Source organism: Puntigrus tetrazona, chromosome 16 (assembly GCF_018831695.1).
Source record: "Puntigrus tetrazona isolate hp1 chromosome 16, ASM1883169v1, whole genome shotgun sequence".
Lineage (NCBI taxonomy): Eukaryota > Metazoa > Chordata > Actinopteri > Cypriniformes > Cyprinidae > Puntigrus > Puntigrus tetrazona.
The window spans coordinates 22,778,208-22,797,697 of record NC_056714.1 but is presented as its reverse complement, the minus strand read 5'-3'; the positions used below and the strand labels follow the sequence as shown (position 1 = coordinate 22,797,697).

The 19,490-nt window shown below is 37.2% G+C and overlaps 1 protein-coding gene across 1 annotated transcript; it reads left to right on the top strand.

Moving 5' to 3' along the window:
- Nucleotides 1-677: 677 nt before the first annotated feature.
- plekho1b (pleckstrin homology domain containing, family O member 1b) lies at nucleotides 678-18,463 on the top strand. The gene is given in 7 exon segments (XM_043261382.1): nucleotides 678-1,113; nucleotides 2,260-2,406; nucleotides 9,299-9,439; nucleotides 12,642-12,746; nucleotides 15,695-15,796; nucleotides 16,896-17,337; nucleotides 17,340-18,463. Coding segments are annotated over 7 exon segments (1,206 nt in total). The 5' UTR covers nucleotides 678-1,086; the 3' UTR covers nucleotides 17,582-18,463.
- The last annotated feature ends 1,027 nt before the right edge of the window (nucleotides 18,464-19,490 follow it).

The window sequence follows — 19,490 nt, the reverse complement described above, 5'->3', positions numbered from 1 at the left end:
TCCTTTAAAGCCAGTTCGTTTATATTTTAACATCGAAATCATCTTTTCTTACCTGATGTTTTAATTTAAGCTAATAAATAATAACGCAAAATAACAACAACACCACAGCTCTGAAAACAGTGAAGGTGAAGAAAACGCTCCAAAACAAGCATATCAAAACATGTCATGAGCCATAACTGCTCAGATCACACATTTTACATCAAAGAGGATTAAAGTATCAAAAAATATAAACACACACACACACACACACACACACACACACACACACACACACACACACACACATATATATATATATATATATATATATATATATATATATATATATATATATATATATATTTCTAAACAAACTTTAAAATTGACTTGGTCATAGTAAATGTTACATTTTTACCACAGTACAGAATACTAAATAATATACTGCTAATATTAACAAATGTTGAAATCATGGGGTAAGTATTAATCCTTAATAAAAACTCCTGAATAGCGTAATAGTTTTTAACATCTAATAATAATAATAATAAACAAAAACAACGCCGTTGCACTATTATTAACTGTCATTAATAATTAATAATATAGTAAGTGTAAAATGACAGCACATTCTTTTCGGTACAGCAAGTCCCCCCCTCTGTCTTTCCAGTGACATCATTGTGGTGTCCATAGGTGGAGCTGTCGAGGACAAAGAGAGAGGGACCACACATAACAGCCATAAGTTCTCCAGCTCACAGAACTCCACAAGAGACACACACATGACGGCAGGAGATCGACCCACACGACACGACGGTGAGGATGATGGCACCAGCACAGACTCGTCTGCTGCTCTAGAAAGTGCGTTTCTCACAGCCTTCCGCGCGACCGCAAAGAAAAAGCCACTGGATGAGAATCAGCAGGACGCTGAATGGAAGTAAATAGACAAGAGGAGGCGTAAGATACAAACGGGGAGCGACTCGATCGACACCGAGCTCTCCTTTGAGTGCAACGTTTCGAGTCCACGCCGGGATTTTGTTTCGTTGCAGACGACACACCGAGCGCGAAAGGATCTGGATATAGCGGCTGGGGAGTCGGGAAGCTCCGTTTTATTGAGCCATGAAGAAGAACAGTTCAACAAAGCGGGTAAGACATCGAGTCAGTCCACTCTATTGTCGATGAGGAGCGCCTCGAGCCTTTGTGCACGAGTATGAACACTGCAGCAAGTACGCTTCACTTTACTAAAACAGCCGTTCACAACATTTTTGCGATACACCAGTACATGATATATATTTTATTTGAAGTCGATATGATATTTTTTCCCACGCCTTTTTTTGGGAGGCAGCTTACCGGGCTTAAAACACCGAAAGGAGTACAGTTATTTTATATACGTTTAAATATATACTATACGTGCATTAAACTATTTAAACTCAAATAAGTGCTTATTTATTATCATATCACAATAAACAGAACCCGATTGCTATGACCAGAAGGCAGTAGGCTGTTACAATTTGAAGAAAACGGAATAAGACTGCCGGCATATTAAACAGAAGTTTTACAATTCTTTTTAATTCTATGATTATAGTATAATTTCACAGACGCTGAAGCATTCATTCTGAAACCCCAAAAGGAAACTCCCAAAGGATCCCACGGTTTGAAATATGCTAGTTATCTTTGGGACTACAAACTGAGCACTTAACATGCACTATTAATGACTTGATTAAATTGCTGTCTAAAATGACTAGAAAGCATAATAAATGTTACTTCTAATGTTTCCTGTCTAGACCAGCAGGCAGAGAATTTCAAATAAAACATGCTGACTATATGCATGACTAGCCGAGTTAAAGTCTTTTTCTGTATAATAAACAGATTATGCATATTGATCACTCTGTCTGTGAGATCAATGCAGTAGAAATACATATTTTCTCGCCAGTATTGTGCACGCACACAGCCTTTTTTCATCACACTCAGTTTAGACTGCAAGATCCCAGCTCGGGTAAAAGGTTGAGGAAACACTGGTGTGTGTATTGTGCCTGTGCTGTGTGAGAAAAGCGAGTAAGCGCCAGGAATGTGATATGATCTACATGACAAAGACAATGACATGGTATTTAAGAAAGTCTCTCCCTCCAGTCTCTAGAGACTATATGATTGTGTCTCATAACCTAGTGCACTGCCTTCCTAGACAGCACAATGTGCATCGCAGGCCTGCTTTTCCAGCTTTGACATGCAGACAGTTGTAATCATAACCAACCTGAAGTCTCACTGGCGTGTCTTTAATTTCTCTGAACACAGGGCCCTCAGGACGCCAATCAACAGTCCATGCAGCCCGACAAAACTGGCTGGATTCGCAAGTTCTGTGGCAAAGGGATTTTCAGGGAAATTTGGAAAAACAGATTTGTTATACTGAAAGGAGACCAACTCTACATTTCTGAAAAAGAGGTTAGTTTTGGCCAAATCCTTTTTTATTTTAATGCTTTCACTTGACTGATGAAATGCTACATCAATTGTGTAACATGCTTATAATGATATTTAGTGCTGCTTTCAGTGTGAAAAAGAAAGAAATCTGCTCAGTTTGCTTAAAGGCATAGATGAATCACATTGTCCTCATCTCTGAAAAACTATATATATATATATATATATATATATATATATATATATATATATATATATATATATATATATATATATAAATGCATAATCCACACTGCACACACAAAACAATTCCAGTTAAAAATTTAGGAGACACATAACTCAAACTGTCACTTTTTCAATTCAGCATATGGTGGTAATAATAAATGTTAGTGTTTCAGGATTACTGATTGCATTACTGTCATGTGTATAATTGGTCAGTGACAATTCATTTTAAAACTAGAGAATCAGGTTGTTCACATTTGTTAATATTAACAAATAATTCACAAAAACCCAACCAAGTAAAACATAAAGGTTATATTACGCGAAACATATGCAGGGGTGGTTATTTATCATTACTGGAAACCTTATGGGTTTTGAAAAGCATGACGTGAGTAAATGATGACAAGCAAAAAATACAATAAAAGTTCAGCAAAAATCAAAACTCTGTCATCATTTACTTGTGTAATTTTTTCCCGAACTTGTACGTTTTTTTCATTGGAAAGGAGAGGTTTGGGAGGGTTGATGTTAACCGGGGCCTGTCAATCTACCAAAAAGGGCGAACAAAAAGCTTCATAAAACATTAAAGTAGTCTATACAGCTCATTTTTCTTCTTCATTGTAAAAAACAGCAGCTTGGACTGTCTACCCTAAAAAAACCTCCAGATTTGAAAAGTACACAGTACACAGAGCTCTGTCTTACAATGTTAACACCTTTATCCAATTGCTGACATAGTTCTGGAGTTAGAGCCGGATGTGCTGAAAGGCCAAACATGATGAGATAAACATGTAAACATTCACTTGGCCGACTGTCCAAATCCTATGCACCACATACTGTCAGCATGTGCCTGACATTGTGCCTGGATGAAGTGAAGGTTTAAAGAGAGGTTTAACAAGTTCAACAAGCATGAAGGAATAGGAAAATAAAGGGCCTTTATTCAGGAGCGAGGCTGATTTACTGCAGTGTGGGAGGACGAAGGGAAGGAAAGCAGGATTGAGGTTGAGTCATGGTCACGCAGAAGACTGTTTGCTGTGCTCAGCATCAGATCAAACAATGCCGAGGCAGCATATGGGCTCTGGCTCACAGCTCAGAGGGAGGATTGACCCTTTTAGTGCTTAACAGACTGAGGTTTCATCATGCTGTCGACTAGATGTTTCTCTCCAGCTGTCTAGACAGACAACAGATTTTAATGATCCTATGCTGTTGTTTTGGTATCATGTTTCCTAATAGATAAATGCCAAAATGATCCACATATTTATATATTGGTCTGAAGCTTGAGGAATTAAATATAGTTCTAAAACATGCTATAAGGTATCTGGGCTTATGAGCTTACTATTTTTTTTTTTTTACAGTCTCCCAAGAGTTAAAGGGACAGTTCAGCCAAAAATGAAAACACTGTCATGATTTACTCCCCCTGATATTGTTCCAAACTCACACAATTTATTTCTGCAGAAACACAAAATAATTGATAATTGCGCTTTCAGTGAATAGGAATTATGCTTTCAAGTTTCAAAGGTACCATAAAAGTATCAACAATTAATTGTAGGCAGCTTTCAGAAAATTTTTACCATATCTGTAATTTATGCCAAAATACCATAGTTACTACAATATTACTGCTAGCCTCAACAAACAAATTAAACTGGCAGAAATATTCTAAGAGCCCATGTTAATGGCTACCAACTAACATTTTGGAATTTTGCTTGGTGATACTCGACTGTGCAAAACAAGCTGCCATGCCAGGGAGATGTAGGTGGTTACATCAACAAAGGGAAGTCTGTTGTTTCACTGGACGATTTATGAATTCTGGAAAAATTCTATGAGTAGAGCTTCTGGCCTCATCCTCATCCAGGTATTTTTAGCTGTACAAAACATTTTGTTTTGCTGCTCGTTACTGAAAATTACCATGTCCTATCATTTTATTTTAATGTATTATCATAATAATGAACACACTGGTTTGCAGTGCAAATAATTTTACCATTTACTGCACATCGTTATTTTCCTCGTTATTTACTAGGACTTACTTCTGCTTTCAGGAAAAAGGTGGATGAACTGCTTTGAGAAGTATAAGCCTCTTTAACAAACTCAACAAAAATTTGAGTCATTTGCAGGGTTAAGGGCCAAAGTATGACAACAGCTGTCCTCTTCCTGTATGTGATTCTGCTTAAATCAAATTAACATATTCAAGTCAGATGATAGCAGATTGAAGGGTGGCAGTAAACTGAGAATGTGTCCTGCAAAACACTTGCAGGACAGCTCACAGGAGCAGATGTCACGCGGGTGTTGTTTGGGGTCAGATTCCTGGCCGCTGATGTGGCAGATGTAGGGAGAGTCCACAGATGCCAGGAGAGCTTTTTCCCACTCACCCAGGACTGTCACTTACTCTGATGCATTTCTCTCACACAAATACTGGATTATAAAAACTTTAACCAGGTGTTATTTCCGTTCTTTGCTTGTTCCTCTTAAACTAAATGGCATCTACCAGAACTTCAACATGAAAAGACAATATCTGCCTGTCACCCTCTCAAGTCCAAATAAGGAAGTTTTGTTCTTCAACTATTTTGAAAGTATCTTATATTTTTCTTCTGCTTTTTGGAGTCTTTATATGGTAGACATGGGTTTAATGGCCACAGCTGGTTCCTCTTTACAATGTTCTTTTCCCCTTTGCTCATCTGCTTTGCCTAAAATGATGCCACTGAATCTGTAGAGAAGTCACAGTACTTCTGTTTGGGTGACTCACAATCAGCCTCCACCCTAAACAGAAACCTTGAAGCCTTGTCAAGTTCAATACGACTCTGCAGTGTTCCACCTTTGTTTTTTTTCGCATCATAAATAGCCAAGCGCCTGAATTAGTTTGTGCATCCCGTTTATCTCACTTCAGTTTAGATGCCATATGCGTTGCACTCCCTAATAAAGAGATCTGCAGATGTCCTGAATTATTCAAGCAGTGTGAATTAGTGCAAACGGAAAACCTCCTAAAATTATGAGATCATGCCGCAGCGGAATAGTAAAAGTAACATGTCTGAAAACTTCATTGTATACATTATATGTACGAATGCTCAAGGAAAAATGTGTGAATTTTTCTTTTTACAACTGTCGGCATCGTTCTCTTGGGTGATGGGGTGCGCTCGTCCAGCTACATTTACACAAGTAGAGTCGCAAATGAAATCGAGGGATGAATCATTTCACACGTCAGGGCCTGGCACAGCTCTGACTCACTTGCTGGAAAGCAAGATCAGCGGAGGATGTCGTGCCCTGTATAGTCATCAAACCATTTCTTCTCCGTCTGGTTTCTTTAGGTGTTTTCTTCTGTTCTGCAAAGTATTACATGGGCTCTTGGTCACACTTTGTCAGATAATTGTTACTGCAGTTGGAAGCTGTTTTAAAGGACGGGAGAGAAAAAAAATCCTCCATGTTGCGGGCTGGTTTTCCTCTGGAAGAGAAGTTTGCAAAATAGCAGCAGGAAGTTCAAAATGAGAAGCTTGTTGGATTTAAATTATAAACTGTACAACTGGCTCTCAAGAGATGGGTCACGACACAAACACGGCTGCAGGCCTGTTGTGGTCAGAAGAACTAAAGTAAAAAATATTTAGGGCATTTTTTTTTTTAAATGGACTTTTAAAGAGAGAAAAACAGTTCCCGAATGTTTTGTTGTTTCTGTCAAAGACCTCGCAGTTTCTTGAATGCAGTTTGTAGTGATATGAATACATTTTTGCACTGTGTTTTGTCACAACTTTTTGACAAACGAAAAGCTAAAGCAGATAAAAAACCACTGTGCTAGAAGTCAGAGAGGTAACACCTTCAAACTGTCCTTCGTTGGTAATTCGCCCTTCCTTCCCTCACTCGATCAAGCAAACATCTTAACCCTAAGATCTTTCCCGCAGCTTTCATATCATAAAGCAGCGTTGGTCGTACCATTTAGAGATTTCCACTTAAACACTTTGCAATTAATTTTTCATGTGTGGGCCGATGGGACACATTGCAGAGGAGTATTCATTTCAGATTCCTCTTCAGGGTATTTGGCTTCTCTGATACACCCTCTCAGCTGTAATGTTTTGTGACCCTAATGGATGTTTATGAAAGGTTAGACCGGGTAATGGAGAAAGTAAATATAAATTTGAATAGCGAAATTCCATTCAGACGGAACCTGACCAGTCCTTTGAAAGGGTGAAACACGAAACGACTGCCGCTCATCTCTGAATGATCCACCTGGCCTCAGACTGAAACAAAAGGACACCTGAACAGGAAATTCTCTAGTTGATTTGTTGAATAACATGAATGCGAATACACACTAGAATGGTGCATTTGAGCAGTTAGAACATGTGAACAAAAAACAGCAAACCTTAAACTTTTTTTTTTTCCTGAGGCTAATTTAAGTTGAGCTCTGAACTGCTGGCATGATGTCAAAAATAATGTTGACTCGTGTAACACAGAGGACCGAGTAATGGCTGCTGACCACAAGCTTTTTAACAATAGTGTGCAATGGAAATTCAAGAGGAAATTTAAATTCAGAGCCTGAGACTAATTTTATAAGAAACTGCATAATTGGAGAAGTAAAATTGTTAATCATTTTACTGGATTCGGTTGATTCCTTCCTACATTTTGTTCTTTGAATATCCTGTTTCAGTCTGAAACATTTATGAACAGCAGTTTGCGGCAATATTTGAGAAACACGCTCCATCGACTTCCATTATAAGCCCATCGATGTAAACACAAATTTGTGGCAAAACATTTTTTCTGTGGGACTCAACAGCACGCCACTGATGCTATTTGTAGAGCTCAAGTTTTTTGAACCTTAAACATTTCTGTAACCTCGAGCACAACAAAAATATTGTTTACAGCTCCAGACAGATTTAGTTACATAACAGAAAGTAGCTTGATTACAGAGTACATATCAGACGGCCTCGCAAAACTGTGAAATTTTTTTCTGTAAATTGTAATTTACACTGTAAATTGTAAATTGTTTCTGTAAATCTGTAAATTGCTTACACATAATCACTGTAAATTCCCCCTTCTCATCTGTAATTTAATTTGTACATATTTATCTTTGTTATTTATATTTGTAACTATATCCTGCACTTGCTGCTTATTGCACTCCTGGTTAGACCTAAACTGCATTTCGTTACCTTGTACTTGTACATGTGTAATGACAATAAAGTTGAATCTAATCTAATCTAATCTAAAATTATTCTCTCAGTAGTACTCTGTCCCTTCACTCTTTCTGTTGATTTCTGCAAACAGTTTTCTCTAGTTTTCTTTTGGTTGTTTAAGATGCTATTTTGATCTATTCACACTGTGTGTGTGTGTTCTGCAAAATGATGAGTCTGTTTAAAGCTTAATGTAAACAATTTTAAATATAGATGATTTATTTGCTTTATTTGCAGTTAAGGTCATTAAGACGAAAATTGGCTCGTTGCTCAAGAATCTGCCAGTTTTTATTTAAAGAGGCAGCTTTAAATGTTATGAAATCCAAATAAAGCGTAAAGACATGGTGTCAGATTCATATTCAACCACTTAATTAGACTGCACCCACTCAGCATAACTACAAGAGTAGTAGTGTAGTTCACATTCATTCAATGAATTTAACCACTAAAGTACTCTATATTCTTTGTGATCTCAGATTACAGACTACCGTGCCTAATTTGTCATCAGATATATCAGGTTCGTTTTACATGTAATGCAGGTGAAATATCCAAATTTTTAATGCGGTATCTTTTTTTTTTTTTTTTTAACTTCAGATGATTTCTATGCCTCATTTTCATCACTATAGTGCATTATAAGTCCAAACAGTTTAGTTGTAAGGAGGAGTTCTTAATGTCCAGTATTGAGTAAATACTGTGTACTGTGCTTCGACTGTCCTCTCCTGGAAAAAGGATTGGATCAGATTGCCAGTTAATTGCTGCCTTTGTACTGCTGGAACAGTAGATGCACTATTTGTACAGCCATTCCCTGTCGTGACACCCCATAGTGCACTGGGTGTGATGCCAATCTCTTAAGTACTGCACTGTAGAGCGGCTCTGTAGTACAGAACACAACCAGATGTGTGCTTGCGTGCACAGACAGTGTTTTTGTCTTTAGTAGAGCACTAATGGAAATTGATTGTGACTTAATGAGAACGTTTGGCAGGTGATGGCAAATCAGACCGTGGTGTTCATTGGGAATCTGGGTTAAAAGGTTCTCTTCTTCCATGTTTGGACCAATGATATTTTAGAGCTATTCTAGTCTCTCCTAGTTAAAAGTTAGTATCATTGGTCCTTCAGGTGCCCTTAACTGTTGTGATCGCACCAACTAGACTAAACCAAACACTGACCTCAAACACATCAAACAACAGCTTTCAAACACTGTGCTGTTTTTTTCCATACTGGGCATTAAAAGTGTTCATTTTAAATTAGCCTTTGTTGGAAATAATTAAGCGATTTACATTTATTTTCTAATTTCTACATACTAGTTTACAAAACTCGCACCACCACCCATCCAGAGATTTTAATAATGATAATAATATGGATGATTCATAATGAAATATTAGTTAATTAGTATAAATGGTAAAGTATTAATATTAGTATTAGTCAATATTTTTTGTAAAAACAATTTAACTACTAAAATCACTCCTTAAACTTATTTAAGAACAAATACATAAATATTGAGATTTATGTAATCGAACAAATTGAAAGCACAGCAGTAAAACCAAATCTGTACTTTTCTACAGGTCAAAGATGAGAAGAAAATCCAGGAGGTGGTGGATCTAACCGACTACGAGAGGTCTGAAGAACTGCGCAAGGCCAAAAGCAGGAGCAAAAAGAATCACAGCAAGTTCACGCTTCTGCGTTCACGACAGCCAGGCAACACGGTCAGTCTCTACAGGAAGTTGGGGTTCACAGCAGAGAATAATGGCTAATGGCTTTATGTCTCAGTCAGCGCTAGAGCGCTGCTGGGCTGCTTCATTAGTCAGTTTGCAGTCATGCTGTGAGACCTGTTGCACAACTCAAAGATCTGTGTCTCTCTACATACAGTCAAATATATTTTAGAGCAAAAGAAATTAAACAACAATAAAAAATGGGGTTTCAGCTGGTTATTCTTTCATACAGAATGTAATCAAACTGCTTTTGTAATTTGGAACACATACCAGTTCAAGAGTCAGACCAGTTTTCGATGCCAAAAACTCACTGTGTGAACACAGCTATTAAGTCTAAAGTCTCCAAGAAAATATTAGACAATAAATTGTACTCCAGCATAGTTGGCATGCTGGTTTCTAAGCACAAACTTGGACCGACCTCTGTAGTCATCCTATCCTGAGTAATTGGCTTTGGGTAAGAACAGCTCAGCTTATTGCTTTCACTAGTGCACCACGGGCCGCCATGAATATCCTGCATCCTTTAGACCAATGCAAATAGTACATCTTACCAATTGTGTTAAGGCTTCTTATTTCTTAAAGGCAAAGTGTGTGATTATTTATGTTATTGTTTATAGTTTTTTTCTGTTAATTCTGCCTGCAATTAATGCTTAATTAAAGTTATCTCTCTATCCATCCATCCATAAACCCACAAATTTTGAGGCTTCTTGAACCTTTTCCCCAATTAAAAATCAGTACAAATTTAGGAATATAGAAGGCATTTTCAATTCAGTTTTCCTGGCTCAACTTATTGTAAGAGTAAGGAAGAATCTGTAGACAAACAAAAATCACTTTTGCAATTCGATTCCAATTTGCAATTGGAAAATGAAACTTTTTTTACATATAATTTTTTTTGTCACAGTCTGCATTAGTTATGTAGATTTAAAGCTTTTTCTGGATGTCTAGACTCTTGTCTAGAGCACATTTTTAGCATTTCTGATGAAACATTAGGCGTTACGTCTGACCAATCCTTTAAAATCCAGCACCGAGACAGGGGTTAATCCCCAGGAAACAAACATGGAGGGTCTTAGGAAAATCCAGCAGCAGCCATACTCCCTCCCAAACGCACAGAAACAAGGCACTACATGGTTAATAAGTCCCTCTGCCCCACATACAACAGCTGTTCCATATGCAGCTCAACAGGGGAGACACCCTAATACATGAAAGTCATCATCGTTCTGCTCTTTTCTTTTACCTGCCTCTTTTTTTGCACCTTTAAAAAACTAATTTTCATACCAAGGAATTCATACATTAAAGAAATCATCTTCTACATATTTCTAGCATTAAGTTTAACCCCCTGATATCCAGCTATGAAGCAAGTTTTCTTTTAAATAACATTTAAACAATTTTCGCTGTTGTAAGAATTTCACCTAGCAACCAACCAAAACACATAGCAACACACTAAAAACATTCTGAAATCACATAACAATGCACCAGAATGTCTGGTTTTGCATCAGGCACAACCAGTGCACAAACAATGTTTAAAAAAATCTTGATTATGTAGTTTATTTAATCAAAAATGCAGTTAAACCAGTAACATTTTTACATTTAAAAATAACTGTTTTCTATTTTTATATATTTTAAAATGTAGTTTATTTCTGTGATGTAGGGGTGTTCAATAAGTCTCTATATTCTGTGCATCGCCACATACATTCACATTAATGTTAACACAAATGTTCACATAAATGTTAAATGTTTTTTTTTCTAAGTAGCATTTATGTTCTGCAGAAGTGAGTTCTTTTGAGTGAGTAAATGATTGTAAAAAAAAACAACAACAACAACACTATTGACAGATGACAGAACTATATCTTTACCATGAATGAAACAAAACACAAAGAAAAATGACTCACTACTCTAAAAACTGTTGATTTAACAAGAATCAATCTATATGGTATTTTATTTGGTTACACTTAATTTTATAGTTACACATATTAGTAGCTTATTAGCATATTTCTAGAATATTAGCCATTTATTAGTGCAAATTAATGACATATTAATGTCTTATTCTACATGACCTTATTCTCCATCCCTAATTCTACCCTATACCTAGACTTAACAACTACCTTAAGCAACAAAAAAAAAGAATCTAAGGGAAAAGTCATAGTTAATAGTTATCAAGTGTTCTAAAGTGTTACCTTTTATTTTTTGACAAATAAAAAAATATACCTATTGTACCCGACAATAAAACACTATTATTTTTTATATTATGTGCATTTATAACGTGCATCATTATTCTTATTTTTTAATAACAAAGATAAAATAAAGAAATATTTTTATCTTTGTCTACTTTGGTCTAAATGTATGCCATTCTTTGTTATATTTTGTTTCCTTGTAAGGCTTTATCTTAATAATAGGGAAATTAGTTTGTCTGTAATGGTCAGACAACTCGCAAAATAGTAAAACCGACATGACAAAGAATCGTGATCCTTGATATTTATTAAAAAAAAAAAAAATCTTGATATATTTTTTGCCATATCGCCCATTATCAGTGTTTTGCCGTTTAATGTTTTTGTGAAAACGTGAAATATTTTTGTTCAGAATTCTTTGAAATAGTAAACATTCGTTACATTAAAAATTTGTCATTTTTGAACAATTGAATGTATTTGTGTTGAACAAAATCATGATTTTTTTTTTAAATATATAATTAATAATTAAATAAAGACCGCAGCAATCAAACAGACAAGATGTTTTTTGGTTTCCCACGATATGTCCCCTTTAATGGTCAAAGTGATTTGTCAACAACACTACAAATGCATAGCATGGGGCGCATAGCAGTGTCTTATCTACACAGCTGCAGCATCAACAGAAGGGCCGCCTGTCACGGCTCCAGCAGACTGTGTTTGGAAGGCTTGCAGTGTTGCTGCCTAATATGGTGGTTTTTGCCTCACGCTGTTGCTGCATCAGCTGTCCATAGAGACAGAGCCATATGGCCGTACCTGCTCATTTATGCTTGGCTCACTACATGTTTGTGTCCGCCCAGCACAAGACTGAAGGAATTTTCACCACGTGTGTAGGTGTAAAATGAAAAGCCAGCAGGGTTCAGGGCATATTGGTCATACATCAAACTGTGTTTGCTCTATAACCTGGTCTGTGCTTGGATTATTGGTCTTTCCAAGCAGCTGCACACTATATTAAAGTTTCCATCTTCTGTCACACGCAGGTCCCGAATCTGGTGTTTCTGGCTGTCAGTCCAGAAGAGAAGGAGTCATGGATCAATGCACTAAATGGAGCCATCACCAGGGCCAAGAATCGCATATTGGATGAGGTAAGCAAGACATTTCCATATCTTTAAGTTAGCAATGCATTGACCGGCCAAACGTATTTTGTACACCTCCATTAATTAGCTAAATGCAGGGTTAAGGATATAAAGGAATAGTTTACACCCAAAAAAAATTACCCCATATTTTACTCATCCCGAAGCCATCCTAGATGTATATGACTTTCTTCTTTCAGACGACCACAGTTTTTTTTTTTTATTTACCCTGGCTCTTCCAAGCTTGATAATACTATTATTTTGATAGGTAATGCTCCTTTGAATCAGATATATCCACATAAAACTAACCTACATGCCTTCGTTATCACATGTCTTTTTGTAACTAAAATATTTCTAGTTTTCTAGTTTCTGACGGGCGTACGAACTATGATGCTACTAGCATTATAATTTTAAAACTATAAATACCTTTGTTACAAAAACCCCAAAGATCTGCTTCAGAGGACATGTCACAGTACTTTTGGATATACAATTACGGAGCTTCAAAATAATGGCCGCTATCCACCCGCACTACAGAGAATGGAAGAGCCAGGATACATTTTTTACACTGTGAAAAAAAAAAGTCATAAACATCTAGGATGGCTTCTGGGTGACTAAAGTATGGGGTTATTTTCATTTTTAGGTGAACCATTCCTTTAAGCGACCATCCCAAAATCTCTAGCATAGCAACAACTGAACACCGTAGGAATTACATGCAATGTTTAAACAACCTCCCACAACTCCCAACACCAGAACCTCAGAACTCCCTAGCAGCGATTAGCATAGTCAAGCACCACTCCAATTTCTTCCAAAAATGTGAAATCGCAGATTGTCATTCACAGGTCCTCAGAGGAGTCGCTTTTATGAAAACTTCTAATCGCAAAGTTTCCTGCCCTCTCATTCCCTGATCTTTTCACAGTTTGTTTGCGAAGGGATTTGCTCAATTTAAAAGCGGGTCTATAATCACGCTCGGCACACAGTGGGAGAAAATGAATCACTCCGCCAAAAATAGACGGCAGTCACGACTTTCAGCGTTAAAGCAGCCAGATCAGAGCCTATCTTCACCTTCAGCTTCCGATAATGAATACGATTTATTCTGGCCGTGTTGTCGGCGTCCTCCACGTTTCATTGTTTGGTGCCGTAAACATACACACAGGCGTTTCAAGTAGGCTGACTACGACACAGCACACCCAGTGTACTAGATATTCATTTCAATAAACCAGAGAGACCATGTGCTTTCCTTTTCACATGTCATTGCGGTGTGATTCATACCCTACATCTAGTTTAATAGGCGAGATCTCTCATACCAATCAACAGAAGAGGAAACCAACGAGTCAGCACTCGATAACAGCCGGTTACGTTCAGTTCTTCTGTTGAAGCTTACTAGACTGTGGTTATAGCTGTTCAGTGTACCAATTTAAAAATAAGAGAACGATACACATAATTCTTTTTGGGGTTGTCACGGTACTAACATTTCAGTAGCTCATACAATACTACTAGTTTCACATTACCACGACAGGACCTAAACGCTATTTTTTTTTAAATACATTAAGTTATAAAAACAGTAATATAGATAAAACAATATCATTAATACTGCTAATGAAGAAAGAACTAATAACGATAAAAGGGTCTTTTGCATTTGCATATTTTTTAAGTCAATTCAATTCCACCAGACCTAAGTGAGGGAAGCACCATATTTCATTTCCGGCAGGAATGAAAATGAGCCCGTGAGGGTTAGAAATACGGCATGTTCAATAGATTGTACTGTTGCTGAGCTGACAAAATAGCAGTGTTTTCAACAATATCTTTCCGTTTTCCAAATTTCTGTTGACTCTAGCTTTTCATTCTATTTGATTTTGAATTGATTCTAGAATTATTCACTTGGGATTATTTCACTAACAGTTATTTAGACCGCTAAACTCGATTAGTAACAGAGAAACCAGTTGCACACCGGGATTACTCGCCAACATCTACAGTATAAAGACGATAGGTCTGCATTATTTTCCACTCATCAATGAAAACACATATATCAAAAAGAGTTATCAATCATAGCATTTGAAAAATCAGCATCGGCCATATTCTTTTTCTGATATGCATGGTTTGGTTTTGCAAATTATAGTTTGCCGGCGCGCTGCTTATCTGTTGCCAAGCACTGCAGCATGTTACAAGTATGAGAAATGTGTAGGCAGGTTTGGTGACTAGACACTGAAAATATATGCATTCACAAGCCACAAACAACACAATGCACAAAAACACAAGAACATTTGAGATATTTTTAACCTTCTGTGAAACTCACCACACCACAGAGGGTAGAAATAGGGTACAGGAAATAGTCACTATGTTGGTCACCCGTGTTGTCGGTTGGTTGGCATGAGAGTGATTTTTTAATGCGAGATCATTCCTGTTTGTAGCACAAATAAAGCAATGAGAGTAACACATTATATTTTAACCCTTCAGAACAAATTGTTTACACAATTAATGAGTTTATGTTAAAAGCTCAAGACATAATACAGTCAAGTCAAAATACAGCTATTATACGCAACAAAGAAAATCTTTTAAACCAATATTTTTGTTGTTTACCACCCCTCCCTTAGTAGATAAATCCTGAGAAAACACAGTGAGATTAGCCAAACGCTCCTGGCCAACAAACAAAAGCCATCTCAGAACACAGAGTCTTGGATTTTAGCATTTACAGCATAAGCTTTCTCGTGAACAACAGGCTGCAATGACAAATTCTCACATTATTCTCAGATCATTTTTGCCCAGAACTAAACATTGGTCCATTCTGCCGAGATGTTTGTGTCATTATTTGTTCATCAAATACAAATAATAAACAGACCCAATGACAAGTCGATCAATATACTGGCTCTCTTCCTGCAGGCTTGCGTGAGACATGAGTTTCTATGTGACTGATTTGTTCAGTTGGGCTTCATTCCAGTTCTTTTTTGTCTGACCCCGTTTAGGTGACAGTGGAAGAGGACAGCTTGTTGGCCCATCCGACGCGTGACAGAGCTAAGATACCCCATACTCGCCGTCTGCCCACCCGCGGGCACATCATGGCAGTAGTAAGCAGTCCATTTGCTCTGAATATCTCATTAAATATGAATGCTGTTTTAGCAAAAGCCTTGAATGATACATGTGAAGCAGTCCTTTAAGGTAACAAAGTGTGTAGTTTATCAGATTTTATTGATAAAATACTTCCTCTCTAATACTTTTAGCTCAATTTAGGGTCAAACTATAAGAATCTTTCTGCTTTCCAGGTCAGGCCAGTTCAGATTTCTACTTGCCCTACTTGTTTTCATTAAAACTAAAAACAAACAAAACTCACAATTTTTATATACATTTTACAAAATTAGGTTAGAATTTTATTTTCAATACTTTATATGTTTAATATTACAATATTTACTAATATTATTCATGTTTAAATATTACATTTGTTATACTATTTTAAATATATCATTTATTATTATCAATCTTTTTTGTAATTTATGTTTTTTGATTAAATGTTAAACTTTATGAAAAAAATTTACAGTTTACAGTATAAAAATGATGCATGAATTAAAATTACACAAAGAGCTCAAAGAACTAAAAAACCTTTTTGCTGGTAGATGATGGCATACACAGCAAAACGGTAATAATCAGTTTGCAATTTTGAAACCTATTTTTACTAATTCTACTAAGACCATAAATTTACATTTACAGTAACTTATCTATGTTGGTCAGATTGATTTTACATTTTTAAGAAAGGTATGCTTGAAGAACAAACAACGTGGCAGGACTTACACTCTTCACCTTTAAATATAATTTAGTGCGTGATTAATCGCATCCAAAATAAATATTTCTCTTTATATATGTGTGTGTACTGTGTATATTATGGATATATAAATACACACATATAGAGTATATATTTAAAATATTTACATGTACTTATATTCATATAATTTGTATAATTTATATATAAAAATATTTTTAGTATATAAACATAACATCTTTCTATATTTTCTGTTTTTATACACAATAAAAATAAACGCTGCACACATATATTATGTAAACAACTTTTATTTTAAAATGCGAGTAATTGCAATTATCGCACTATTTAATTTCAGTTGTCATCACAATGAATAAAACCATGCAGAAAAACTAAAATCACCCCACATTTTTCAGGCTTCCACCACAAACTCTGATGGCATGCTGACTCTTGACCTGATCCAAGAAGAAGATGTCCCCTCCTCACAGGGTCAGGACCCTAACGAGGATACCCTCGATAAAGCTGCTTCTGATCGCACCCCAGATTCCTCCATCGCAGACACCTCAAAGCTCTCAACCTGTAACGAGACCCCTGGAAAGTCCCAGAGTTTGCCGCGAAAAAGCGAGAGCACCTTCGACTGGTCAGAGAACCACAGGACGCCGCAGCTCCGCAAAAAAACGTCCACAACTGACAAGAACCGCTGTGCTTCCATGGATGAGATCCTGACGCACTACGAGACGCGAGCGCTCCCTCACTGCTCCACCTCGGCGCCCGTGCAGCCCATCAGCCAGCTCCAGGATCTCATCACCCAGAAGCTAGAAAGAACTCAGGAGCTGCTGACGGAGGTACGGGTGCAAGGCAAGGGAAGGGTTCGCCGGCTGGGAAGAGCTCCAGTCCGGACGGTCAGCGCATGGAGGCGGAGAAGCTTCTGGAAGAGGCGGCGTCCACTTGGGGACAGGCTCGGGACGTGCTGGAGGAAGTGAAAGAACTCAGAGCCTTGTACAAGCAGCTTGACTCCGCCTCTTCCGTCACACACAGTCCTCCACAGAATGGCAAACTAAACAGCCCTCAACAAGCAAACCACCGGAAAAGCATGATGTGAGAACATACGAAGTCCTCCATGGCATCATTTTTCAACGGACTCTTCCTGTTGACTGCTTTAGTGTTGCTGGAAACGCGCTATAAGTGTATGTATGAATTGTTAAAGAGCAAATCTAGTTTCTTCCACTCCCTAATATCAGAAATACAAGGGCTTGGTGGTTTTACCAAACACAAGCTGTTGCGTCGTAGCCTGCGGTATCAATTTTCGAAGTGATGTCGACAGGGACAGTAAAAGCACCGAGTCATTGAGCGGCCCATCAGGGTAAGACAGGGTGGGAAACACCAGACGGTGGTGATGTTGTTATCATCATCAGCCCATCACAATGTGAATGTTTTCCTTCTGTTTCATAATACACTGGAAGAGCTTCGTTTCGAAATGGTCGCAGACCCCCGGGGTCATTTTTGTAATAATAATAATAATAAGAAGAATAATGCCCAGCACACTTGCTCTGCTGTTAACACAAACCAAGCTCATAATAAGATGCAATCAGAGTGCAGCCAAAGGCGATTGGCGGGAACGATCACAGATAGCAGAGCGTGTTTCTTGTCCGGCGGCGCTCAATATCCCGTCAGATGGGCTCTAATTGTGAACAAAGCCATGAACATGAACACAGATGACGTCTGGTGCCAGTGTTGCTGTGGAAAGTCAGCTGCCATTAAAGACGAGACTCCATGCAGTAAAGGAAACTATTAATAATAATTACACATTTGCACTATGGAGAATGCTGTAAAACGAGAGTGACACTGGCAAGCTATCTTTTCAAACCTAAGAGGCAGAACAGACAATCTACTGTAGGTAGGGAAACATGGGTCGTGTAGCTCTAAGTCTTTACACCTAAGTGGTATTTCCGAAAAAAAAAAAAAAAAAAAAAAATGTTGGTATCTCTCAAAATCAAAAGCTGCCTTAGTGTATTTTCAAAAGGGCACATGCAAACTGCATTTGAAACTCTTCAAAGACTCTGAATGCTTGTATATTTTCATTTTCCAAAATTTCGCCTACAAGTTGCCTGCACCTGAAGAGAAGCTTTTACAGCAAGATTTTATTTTGCTTGCGCTTTGCTTTGCAGGATTTTTGTCTCTGGGGAACTATGCAAGGTTGCATGGGTGAAACTCACGAATCCGGTAAAAGTCATATTTTTACCCCAAAGTTTCTTTGAGAAAAAGAAATAGTGTATTGCTTAAAATACAAGAAACTTACTTGCCGTTTTAATTTACAAAGTAGTTAAATCTTTATGAAAATGAAGCACATTTCCCCAACCAGTTCTTATTACTGTAATTAATTCTAATAAAAAAAAAATTAATTACCAGTGCATAATTGATGCATTAAAAGAAAAACCCAAAATAATAAAAAAGAAAAAATATAATTTTTGTGGAATATATAATTAATTTTTTTTCTCCTTAATTTGAGTGTAAAATGTGACCCAGGCAGGTTTAGTGAGTTTTCCCCATATATAAGCTTGAAATAATCCACAGGTATCAGGATTTACTGGCAGTGTGCAGTACGGTATTGCGTTAAACGACCAAAGGGTATGTCTTGCCAGTATAAAACACCTTGTTTTACAGTTAGTAGCTAAATAATGTGTTTGCACAATTCTATGGGTACAGGTCAGCCTGTTCTGTTACGAAGACTTGATTATAAACAGTGTTATATTTTTTGTACATTTTATTGTAAAGTGCTTTTTTGTAGAGAAAGACTTTGAGGAGAGTTTTTGCTTTTTAGACGTTTGACTTTGCTGGAAACGCTACTCAACTGGACATTCCTTGCTTCTGGAATCTTGTCATAAAAAAAACTGTACATTTCCGCTTCCAAAGGTAATAAAGCACAAAGCCTATGGCAGTCCTTAGCTTTTTAAAGAAGTACGGTTAAATAATTGCTTTTATCCACTACCCCTCACGTTTTAAGTTCTTTT